This window comes from Pan troglodytes, chromosome 2 (assembly GCF_028858775.2).
Source record: "Pan troglodytes isolate AG18354 chromosome 2, NHGRI_mPanTro3-v2.0_pri, whole genome shotgun sequence".
In the NCBI taxonomy this organism is placed as follows: Eukaryota; Metazoa; Chordata; class Mammalia; order Primates; family Hominidae; genus Pan; species Pan troglodytes.
Window position 1 is genome coordinate 187,155,214 of NC_086015.1, and position 12,108 is coordinate 187,167,321.

At 44.7% G+C, this 12,108-nt stretch overlaps 1 protein-coding gene across 8 annotated transcripts in view; it reads right to left on the reverse strand.

The window, feature by feature from the left end:
- Positions 1-12,108, reverse strand: part of ABCC5 (ATP binding cassette subfamily C member 5) — a 98,004-nt gene that overhangs the window by 53,784 nt on the left and 32,112 nt on the right. For 3 of the 8 annotated variants that reach the window (XM_016942384.3, XM_016942386.3, XM_016942385.4), the window contains exons 6-10: positions 9,096-9,329; positions 8,773-8,946; positions 8,049-8,196; positions 4,815-4,963; positions 3,827-3,934 (exon numbers count right to left, since the gene is read on the reverse strand). In XM_016942384.3, the coding sequence (XP_016797873.2) occupies positions 3,827-3,934; positions 4,815-4,963; positions 8,049-8,196; positions 8,773-8,946; positions 9,096-9,329 (813 nt within the window). Of the gene's footprint in view, positions 1-3,826; positions 3,935-4,814; positions 4,964-8,048; positions 8,197-8,772; positions 8,947-9,095; positions 9,330-9,752; positions 9,771-10,074; positions 11,700-12,108 lie in introns of those variants that run through there. The other 5 variants (XM_016942390.3, XM_063807374.1, XM_063807373.1 and 2 more) reach the window with 3 other exon arrangements.

Genomic DNA, 12,108 nt, shown 5'->3' on the forward strand with positions numbered 1-12,108 from the left:
TCACTCTCGAGTAACCTTAGGTGTGGCCCCCGCTTGCTGAAATGGCTGCTCGTTTCATTTGTTCAAAGCCTTCCTGAGAGATTGAGCTAAGAGTAACATGCCAAACATTTTGATCACCTTCATAGAGTAAAACCACATGCCGACAGAATTTCCATCATTTCTCTCCCCTAAAGAGTTATTCAAAGGATGAAGGTCTTTTAGGCCTCAATGAACTATTAAGAAACATGCCAGTACCTACTGGTTTTCACAGCTCCAGCCCCATGTTTCCTTCCTACTCCCTGCAGCCTTACCCTCCCTTCTACCAGGAGAGTTTCGGCTTCAGATCACTCTGCCCTGACGTGCTAAGAGGCAGAGAAGGGCCTCCCCATACTTGAACTTGTATCTACTTGAATTTGCACCTGTCAGAACAACAGAATCTTAGATATAACATAAACCTATAACCATATAAACCTATAAACCATAAGCCTCAACTTTATCACAGGACACTGACCATGAAAACACTATTCATTCACTAGAAGAATCAAATCAGAATGAATCTGTTGAGAACAGAAGAGGGGACTACTCACACTGTTGCCAGATAAATATAAGATGCCCAGTTAAATTAATTAATTAATGTATTTATTTATTTTTTGAGACAGGATCTCACTCTGTCACCCAGGCTGGAATGCAGTGGCGCAATCTCGGCTCACTGCAACCTCTGCCTCCCAGGTTCATGCCATTCTCCTGTCTCAGCCCTCCCGAGTAGCTGGGATTACAGGTGCCCACCACCACACCCAGCTAATTTTTGTATTTTTAGTAGAGACGGGGTTTCATAATGTTGGCCAGGCTGGTCTCGAACTCCTGGCCTCAAGAGATCCACCTGCTCAGCCTCCCAAAGTGCTTAGGATTACAGGCGTGAGCCACCATGCCGGGCCCCCGTTAAATTTAATTCCAGAAAAACAATAATAATTTTTCAGTATAAGTATATTCCATGCAGTATTTCACTGGGTGTCCTGTGTCTGTATTTGCTAGAGCAAGCCACCCTATTCCACTGGTGACAATCAGTGCAGCTTCACACTGCCTTTCTACAGGTTATCAAATCAATAAATTACAGGTTACATAAATAAATTTTATATCTCTTTTCCTATTCTTTATGCATACTACCCAACAGGAAGCAACAAGTTCTCCTGCCAGATGCACTTGCAGGGTAGGTGAAATAGAGAAAAGACTATACTTGCAAATCTGTCAGATCTCCAACTCCAATTTAAAAAAGAAAGAAAGAAAATGATGTAAAACAAGACACAGGGTGAAAAGCAGGGCTCTGCAACATCGTCAGTGAGTTTCAAGGTCTGTAAAATGAATCAAAGAAGCAAGTCTCATCCTTGTTATTCTATATTCCATCTTCTAAAAATGATGGGAGGGCAGATGCTTTTGGGGAGATACAATCCCAGGAACAGTTCTGTTGTTTTCAAAAGGCTGCCTTAGATGGTCCCCCAAGATTGAGGCAAACTTCCTTTAACGTACTCAGAAACATAATAAACAGTTGCCTTACACCTAAAAAACAGCCCCCCAACCCTCATAAAGTCAATGTAATTCTAATTAATAGACATCTGAAGATAAGAAGAAAGAACCGGCTTAGAGTTCGGGAGGAATTAAGTAATAAACACTCGTTATCTTTTTTTTTCTGAGACAGAGTCTCGCTGCGTTGCCCAGGCTGGAGTGCAGTGGCACGATCTCGACTCATGGCAACCCCTACCTCCCAGGTTCAAGCGATTCTCCTGCCTCAGCCTCCCGAGTAGCTGGGACTACAGGCACACACCACCACACCTGGCTAATTTTTTGGATTTTTAGTAGAGACAGGGTTTCACCATGTTGGCCAGGCTGGTCTTGAACTCCTGACCTCAAGTGATCCAACCACCTGAGCCTCCCAAAGTGTTGGGATTACAGGCGTGAGCCACCAAGGCTGGCCATAAATACTTGTTATCTTGTGCCAAGCATCTAATTAAAAAAAGAATAACAAGGAAAAAAAGAGACTGAGACCACCAAGAGAAGTAAGATAGAAGGGGTCTAAAGTCTCATGGGGCATCAAATAGAGCTGTGGGTGGTGCTGCTTCTACTATTAATTCTGAGGCTTCCTGGAGAGAGGAGGGACCTATGATGTGAAAGCCACCTGCTAATCCAAGTCCTCACTAATAAGCAGGAGATGAGAGCCCTCGAAAAACAAGGGGAGGACCAACCTACACTACATGCCCTTACTTTATCCAAAGTGCTACCAAATCCATTCACTAACAAGAATATAGAAATGAACAGCAGGGAGAACTTATGGTCAAACATTTGCTTTCATCCACGACTGGTTATTGCGGATTCAGCAAAATAAAGCTCTGAGTCCCATTAGGCCATTTTTTTTCATATGACTCAGCTCTTGGTTTTCTAAGAAGTGGCCATGTTGGGGTGGGGGAGGGGCACATTCAAAGACTAGCTTTCTTCCTTTCTCTCTTCTCTCCTTCCTTCTTTCTCTCTCTTCCCTCCCTCCCTTCCTTTTTCTTTCTTCTCTTTTTGTAAGAAACAAACAAACAACAACAAAAAAAAAAACAAAAACACAGATAAGAGTCTCATTCTGTTGCCCAGGCTGGAGTGCAGTGCCATGATCATAACTCACTGCAGGCTCGACCTCCTGGGCTCAAGCAATCTTCCCACCTCAGCCCCCCCGGGTAGCTAGGACTGTGGGCGCACACCACTGCACCTGGCTATTTTTTTATTTTTTTGTAGAGACGGGGTCTTGCTGTGTTGCCCAGGCTGGTCTTGAACTCCTGGGCTCAAGTGAGCCACCTGCCTCAGCCTCCCAAAGAGCTGGGATTACAGGCGTGAGCCACCACACCCAGCCAGGACTAGCTTTCTTGACCAAATAAAAGTCACCCGGTCAACTGTAAACAAGTAGAATACAAACAAATCTCAGGAACTGAGTTTCCATGTTTCTTAAGAAGAAAATCCAATTTGTTTTCTCCTGAACCTCCAAGATGATTATATTCATCCCTCAAACATGTGAGCTTCAAGCCTTCACATCACCAAAATTGCTTTCTTATTCCTCTCACTGGCCAATAAAGACAAGCAGGGACATAGGAGCTAATCTATGCAGTGGCAACATCAAGGAATTCCAGCCCACATGGCATCCCTTTTTTTTGTTAAGTATTAACCACTATCAAATATCTATTTCTCTCCACCCTCCCAAATATACTCCCTTTTGTATCATGTATGTGTAGTATCCTGAAGGAACAAAGAACACAGCCAAGGTATGATCAACTAACCACCTGCAAGAAAAGAAGCTGAGACTTACTTAACTGCCCTTCTCAACATGACCTAGTTTTATGACTATTTCCATGTAACTGCTTTCCCTGCATCGTGAGTAGCACCACAGGGCAGGAAAAAGAAAGTATCAAAAAGGATTCAGCATGTCAATCAATCAAAGTGACAGTAGCAAAGATCAAGGGGAAGATGCCCCACAGTGCTGGTCTTCTAGGTTTAAGCCACTTCAAGGCCCAGTGAGTTGCGACACATCCATGTCAGGCCCAGGTGGAAGGGGCTAGCTCTAAAGGGGAACTCTGCAATCCTGGGAGCCCAGATCATGGCCGTCCACAAAAGGTAAAAATTCACATTAATTAAAAAAGGTGACAAGTCTCATCCCTCAATTCAGTCTCCTCCACTGCCCCCTTTTTCTTACCAACTTGCCAAAAGGCCAAAGCCAAGCTTAAGCCCAGTGAGGCCAGCCTGGGTGGCCCCTTGAACAGAGCCAGCAGTTAGTTGTGTGGGGAGGGCTCCTGACACGGGGGCAGGGGAAGGAGCCACTTACCTTAAATCTGTCAACAGCCACTGAGGCTTCTGAGAGGGACTTTACTGAAAACGGTGTTACTTTCAAAGCAAAAGTCATGGAATTGAAGACTGTCACCACTGTGAAAGCCTGAAAATAGGAGAAGAGAAGAAACTGTGCCTAATGATGCTATGCAACTGAAGTAACCTGACACCATGAATTTCCTCTCAGGCGCTAGGAAGGCTGCAACTTCACTGTCAGCTGTTATTACAAGTCAATTACTTTTTTTTTTTTTTTTTGAGACGGAGTCTCGCTCTGTCGCCCAGGCTGGAGTGCAGTGACACGATCTCGGCTCACTGCAACTTCCACCTCCCAGGTTCAAGCAATTCTCCTGCCTCAGCCTCCCGAGTAGCTGGGATTACAGGCATGCACCACTATGCCCAGCTAATTTTTGCATTTTTAGTAGAGACGGGGTTTCACCATGTTGGCCAGGCTGGTCTCAAACTCCTGACCTCAAGTGATCCGCCCGCCTCGGCCTCCCAAAGTGCTGGGATTACAGGCGTGAGCCACCATGCCTGGCCACATTTTTTTTTAAGTAGAGTTTTTGAGACCTTCAATTAAAATTGTCAGTAAATATGAACCACAGGATAATCTGTAATTTCAGAATTAAACTCAAACTTATGTTGACTAAAAACAACTCATACACTATTTGTGCATAAGGGCTGGCTCCCCACTCTTCTGCTTCTCAGCTTAATCCCATGAATGAAAAAATACCTACTAATTCTTGGGGGAAACTCCAGGTCCAGTAAGGAGAGGAGCAGAGCATCATCTCCATATGTGGTATTTTTGTTTGTTTGTTTGTTTGTTTTGTTTTGAGATGGAGTCTTGCTCTGTCCCCCAGGCTGGAGTGCAATGGCATGATCTTGGCTCACTGTAACCTCCGCCACCTGGGTTCAAGTGATTTTCCTGCCTCAGCCTCCAGCAAATGTGGTATTTCTAAAATGTTCCCCATCCCTGAGGGTTCCCTGACCTGTGCTGCTGTCAGATCGAAGCCCAGGGTCATATGAACAGAGAAGGTCACCACGCTGGCAATCACCACCACAATGGGAGCCACACCCACAGTGATGCTCTGGAAGTACCCGGCTTTTTCCAATATCCGACGCTCCTCCTCGCGGATTTCTATGAATAAAAAGCAAGCCAATTTCAAAGCAAGTTAAAAGAAGCCTAGGGATGTTGTTCCTCCACCTCCAAACAAGACTCTGTAGGTCTCCAGCCACCCTTCAACACCTATGACTATCAACTCTACCACTAAAGCTGGTATAAAAGGCTGAGGTTTGAAATGGATCAAGTGACAGGAATGAATCTAACAGAAAGCAGTCACTATATATGAACTCAATCATCATCTTCTACGATACCTTTTTCTGATTCTTCTTGTAAATTTCTTAGGTTGAGAAGGAATGAACACATTAATTGTATCTATAATTGGCAGTTGTGTTTGCTTACCTGGTTGTTGTTGACTTTTTGCCTAAGGAATTAATAGGAAAGACAACACAATGGCACTGGAGAATTAAAAAGGGAGGGACTAAGAGGCCAGGCGCGGTGGCTCATGCCTATAATCCCAGTACTTTGGGAGGCCCAAAGCAGGGGGAATCACCTGAGGTCAGGTGTTCGAGACCAGCCTGGCCAACACGGCAAAACCCCGTCCCTGCTAAAAATACAAAAATTAGCCGGGTGTGGTAGTACACGCCTATGATCCCAGCTACTTGGGAGGCTGAGGCCGGAGAATTGCCTGAACCTGGGAGGTGGAAGTTGCAGTGCACCGAGATTGCACCGCTGTATTCCAGACTGGGTGACAAAGCCAGACCTTGTCTCAAAAAAAAAAAAAAAAAAAAAAAAAAGGGGCAGTGGGGAGGGAACTAACATTTCCCAGAGTGCCTGCTGTATGTTGGCAGTGGGATAGAAGCTTCCATATAAAAATGCAGTAATGACAACCGGAAGAAGATAGGTGAAATACAATTTCTATAGGCAGAATGATTTTTCTTAAATATTTGCAAAATCAACCCCCATATTAGCAAAGCAACCATAGTGTACTGAAGACCATGGAGCAGGAAGCAGAACAATAAGATACTTTTTTTTCAGACGAGGTCTCGCTCTGCTGCTCAGGCTGGAGTGCAGTGGCACAATCACGGCTCACTGCAGCCTCGACCTCCATGGCTCAAGTGATCCTCCCATCTTAGCCTCCCAAGTAGCTGGGACCACAGATGTGCACTACCATGCCCAGTTAAGTTTTATTTTTTGTAGAGAGGAGGTCTCAGTACGTTGCCCAGGCTGGTCTTGAACTCCTGGGCTCTAGTGATCCTGTCTCTCCTTCCAAAGCGTGGAGACTAAAGGCATGAGCCACCTCGCCCGGCCAATACTTTTTTTTTTTTAAGATGGGAGTCTCACTCTGTTGCCGAGGCTGGAGTGCAGTGGTGTGATCTCAGCTCACTGCAACCTCTGCCTCCTGGGTTCAAGTGATCCTCCTGCCTCGGCCTCTTGAGTAGCTAGGATTACAGGCTGTGCCACCACGCCTAGCTAATTTTTGTATTTTTAGTAGAGACGGGGTTTTGCCATTTTGGCCAGGCTGCTCTTGAACTCCTGACCTTAGGTGATCTACTCGCCTAGGCCTCCCGAAGTGCTGGGATTACAGGCATGTACCACTGCACCTGGCAAATACTTAATTCTTCTAAGAGGCTATACACTGACCTTAAAGGTATTACCACTGCCTAAGGCATTGGGAACTATCTTCACAGCTAGCTTGTAAGTCACATAAAAACACTGAACTCCTTACTTTAACATGTATTATACACCTTGGCCATGTCTATAATGAGTAAGAACACTCTTTTCAAATTAATACATACAGGTAAAGATAACCAGTCAGGGGCTGATGGATGAGGGAAATTTCAGAAAAAAGATCATAAAACTATAGAATCAGAGAGCCAGAAGGGACCAGTGGCAGCCATCCTGCCATCAACCTGCTGGCAGATGTCCATTCAGAATCCATTTGTTCCACTCTAGTAGAAACAAACTCACTGCTTAACAAGGCAGCCCCGTCCACTGCTGGGCACCTCTTGAGTGCTCATCTCCTCTGGATGCTTCTTAGCTTAACAGCCCTCATAAATCAAATGTAGATCCCAGAATTGGACATCATGTTCCTGAAGGTTACTCAATGAAAGGAAAACAACAGCTGCCTTGCTCTGAACACTGATTTTTTTTTTTTTTTTTTTTTTTGAGACAGTCTCGCTGCGACACCCAGGCTGGAGTGTAATGGCGTGATCTCAGCTCACTGCAACCTCCGCCTCCTGGGTTCAAGCGATTCTCCTGTCTCTGCCTCACGAGTAGCTGGGATTACAGGCATGCACCACCACACCCAGCTAATTTTTGTATTTTTAGTACAGACGGGGTTTCACTATATTGGCCAGGCTGGTCTTGAACTCCTGAACTCAGGTGATCCACGTAATTCAGCCTCCCAAACTGCTGGGATTACAGGCGTGAGCCACTGGCGCCTGGCCTGAACACTGTATTTCTACTCCAACTATAATGCATTGACTGTTTCACAGCACTGGACTCAGCTCCCGATGAGGTTATGGTCCACCAACAGCCCCATCTCTTTTATTTAAATTAAGTATCTATGTGTTTGTTTTTAATTATCTCCTACTTAAATTTCACCTGTTTCAAGGCACACTGGTTCAATTTGTGTTGAGATCTTTCTGAATGCCCCATCTGTGCCATTTCTCCTAGCTTTGTGGGCACTTACACGTTTGACAGAGCTAGGACCAGCATCCAGCCATCCTGACTCCCAGTTTACCTCAAGGGCCACAAACTATTTCCCGTGAAACCACAGAGTAGAGTGGGCAAAGGTGGTGCTCTCAGTAGTAATTTGATATTGTCTTCTGTGAAAGCCTCATGACCAGGCCGGAAAATCATGGGCAGGATGAGAATATACACAGGGGGCTTCGAAACTGGATTATTCCTAACTAGCTGTGTTTTAACTGGGAAAAATCAACATTTTCCCAGGTCTCAATTTCCTCATCAGTGAGATGAGGTTATGGGTTCAAACCTCTAAGATCCCTTTTGAACACAAAGATTCTATGATATTATGTCCTACGATACTAGACACTAGTCCTAGTACGTAATGTGCTCAGAAAGCGAAGTGTATGAATTATAAGACCCAAAGAATCCAAGGTCCTTCTACCACATGCACATACAAAATCTTTAAACTCACTTTGAACACTCTGAGAAAATGCTTTGACCCAGGCATACATTTTGATAAATTTAATGTAAGTAAGAACTTCATTCATCTTCTGGACACGTTCATCCGTGGCGGCCACGCATTTTCTCCTGAAATATGCTGTGAGCCGTGATGCAAACATCTGAAAGGAAAAGCGATGCCACGCCAAATTAAAGCTCATTCAAACTTGAGAACTACCTAATCTGCTTAAGGTCATTCTCAATAAAATGAGCATATAATCCTGCTTGCTAGGATGGGCCAAATGTTATGTAATTGTACTGTCTTTAATAAAAGTGACCTATTGAATTGTAATAAAATATTACTGAATTCTTATCTCTTTATAAGGCAATGAAGACAAGAAAGTATTTATTCTCAATAGTGACCACAGAGACTGAGTGCTTCCAAAGGGGAGGCAGGAGGGCCCCATCACTTAGCACCAACTCCAACGCAGTGACTCAAACACTCCTATGTCAAGTGGGACAGGGTTCACCAGCTGACCTTCTCATTCAGACTCTCTTTCATGCAAGTGACACCTTACCTCCTCTCAAGTCAAAATTCTGTCCCTATAGAGCAAGCACTATCTAGCTCTAGATTGAACCTGCTTTGAGGAAATTTCCAATCAGAGCTGTGAGACCTCAGCAATGCCTACTATAACCCAATGGAAGTAACTCATCTCCTAAGGAGAAGCTGCCAGGATTCAGCTGGGAGGCTTACTCACCATTGCTGGGTAAAAGAGGATAAAAACAGCTGATCCCAGGAAGCCTGTTGGTCCCAGAATAATTACATTATAAATCATGCCTAAGATGGCAACAACGGGTCCTCCAGCCAGCAGGCTGCCAACGGCTGCTGCCTCAAACATTCTCTGCCCGTCGTTGGAGCAAATGTTGATGAGCTATAAGATACAAAGAGTAGTGAGGGGACCCTGCAAGGACACGGTTCATTTGTCTCAGGAGGAAGATAAAGGATAAGGCAGGGCCCTAGAGGAATGAACCTCAAGCTAGGAAGTTGCTCTCTGCTGTGAAGCAAACACCCCTCACTCACCTCACCCAGGGATTTCTCTTTAATGTTCTTTAACTTAAGAATCTTCTTAAATGCCATGGTTAGGATGGCCCCCCGCAAGCGGACACCGGTTCGGTAATTCAATGCCCAAGTCAGTGCAAGCGACCAAGACCGCACGATTTCCGTCAGGAGGAGGCCCAGGACTAACAACAAGCTGTACTGCAGGTTAGACTCTGTTGCCTGGGTATACTCCAAGAGGTGTTTCACCATGAAGGCCTACAGGGAGAGACACACACCACTGTCAACATCTCCACGGCACTCACACACAATGCCATAGTTTTATGTTAAGTTAGAAAGAGTAGGCAGCTCCACTCAGGGACCAGTGCGCAAGCAAAGCAAAACTTTGGAGGACCCAATTATTACAAGCTGCCTGCAGTAACTTACTCAGGGCATTCTGCAGGAGCTAGGTCTAATTGCAAACTTTCTTCCTTACAGGACATCATCAAAACCATTACTCTTTCTAATGTAACATAAACCTATCAATGAGCTGAAATTAACTCTAAACACATGGTCATTCAAAAGTATAGCTTTGACCTTATTCCAGTATCTCCACACATGGATACATTTCTTTACATGAAATTAAGACCTTTTTTTTGGATCGTTTCAAACGTGCTTATTTGATAAAAAGGAACAGTGTACCTACAGTTGTACTGGGGAAGAGTGAGAAGTGCATTTGCAAAACATTCCTGAAAATAAACATCAGCAGTTTAATAGTACAGAAGAGAGCAAACAAAGCAGGCTATCAAAAATCCAGAGACCCTCCCATGGGCCCGCCCCACTCCCGACTCCCTCCCAAAAATGAAAACATGTTACCTCAGGTAGCATATGTCTAACACCACCTGCAGAGGGAAGGCGGCCAGCCCCCAAGAACCACCGAGTGCCACCTCCAGCTGAGGTCCTGCAACGCCGGAGCACACACTCACACAAGGCACATTCAGCAACAGTATTAAATACCAGGAAGTGGGAAGGAATGTACTTTTATTGAAAATGAAAAAATATAAAAGTACCATCTTCAAAGAGCATCTCACAAACACTGTACAGCAGGTGAAGCATTGCAGTAACATACATTGAAACATACAGAGTCGAGTTATACAGGACTAGCCATCTAACAGGTCATCTGGTCTCCGACGGTTGTTTAACGACACACAGTAGAAATAGAGAACAGAACCCATATCTGTTTCCAGAGTCCAAAGTAGTATATCAGGCTGACAGCACTCAATCAGTGAGGGCTCCTGAGGTTGCAATGATTCTGCAACGGAGTAGATTCTCTAGGAAAAAAGACCTTGCTGCTAAGGAAAGAGAATTAAAAACAAAACAAAACGAAAAGCTCCCCAAAGAGGTACTCTGCTCAAAATGGCTGGTGCTACTGGTGCACTAAGTTGTGAGGAATTACCTCTGCTCGGGACAGAATAAAAAATCCTAGGCCTCAAGGAAAAAGTGGTGGCATCCTTCTGGGTCTTTTCAAGTCCTTGCATCTAAAAATCAATCTTGACAAAAATAAAACAAAAAACCACACCAAAAGAAAGCCAAACCAATCCCCCACCCTAAAGGAAGAAAAAAATTGATGTGAAGCCCATCCACCCTTCTACCCAGGTGCCTTATAGCAAAGGTGACTGCAGCTGTAAGTCAGAGCTGAATGACAGACAAAAATGGAGGCCAGACACCACGGTCTGGAGGTAGCTACGCTGAATTCCAGAACCCAGACTCTCTCTGGGTTAATTTCTTGTTTTTCCTGAGATTAAATTAATACCAGATGTCCACTAGGTCCTAGGAGATCCCCACCAATCAGATTTTTGCCAAGTCCCAGGAAATAACCTGATCAAATAGGAGACTTCAGATTCCAAGAACTACTGTATTCCACCTCTCCCCTCCCTCAGATTTTTAGGTTTATATCCATTGCTTGGGTCACCACTGTATACAGCCGGGTTGCTGGTTTACTAGCAAGAAGATTGGCTTCTTTTCCAGTATGCAATCCAAAATGTGGAACTGAGTCACAGGGCCAAAGCCCCCTTTTCCTCACGTGAAGCAACTCAGTAAGATGGCGGTGCAGTGAAGCCTGTTCCCACACACCTCGGCACTGATGGAGCAGTCTCCAAAGGAAGGCTGAAAGGACAGCAGGTGGTTGCCTTGGGCTCCTTCCTTCCCATACCTTTAGAGTGCCATTTTTCAGCACTGGGTAATAGCATCAGCGCCTCCCAGATGGGAGGAGCAGGGAAGGTAAAAGACATAGTGAATGTTTACACTATGCGAAACTTTCAAAGGGGGGGAAAAAGAGGAAACAGCAGATTAAAGAAGTTCCAACACATCGGGTTTTTAAATAACAATGACATTTCAAACCATTTTTAGGGGATAAAGAAAAAAGAGGTTTTCATGAAAAATCCAACCAAAATTTAGTTTTTAAAAAGTTACAAATGTATCATTTAAATCTAAACAAACTGGAAGAAAACTTGAGACTGTTAGCATAGCTGTCTGGCTGTGGAAAGCATTCCCAGTGAATAAACATTACCTTACCTGAACTCTTGGCGAGAGATTCTGCCCAGCTTGACTCTCTCATTCTGACCGCAGAATACAGCCATCCTGAAAATTCTAAAGAACAGCTTCTGTCACTGGTTCCACTACAGAGAGACTCCCCCCAAATCCAGATCCTGACAGCACCACGCAAGTTGCAGGTGGAGAGAGGTTGGAAGGGTGGGAAACTTACCTCTCTAAGGGTTTTACACTGTCCTTTCCCCAAAAGGCCCTCGAGCAGAGTTAGCATTCACCAAGAGAGAGCACTGCAGGAGGCGGCCTTCTCTTGCAGCTCTACGGTGCGATGCTAATTCTTTATACACAGATCATAGGTGAGGCCTGGTCTTTTAGAACTGTCTTAATCCAAAAAGGCCCCAAAGCATCTCTATAAGTGTAGCAATGTGGCTACACAGGACCACACTGTTAGAGATTCTGGTACTCCATTAACATTACTATGACCCCCGGGCACCCTGCACATACAGCGGCA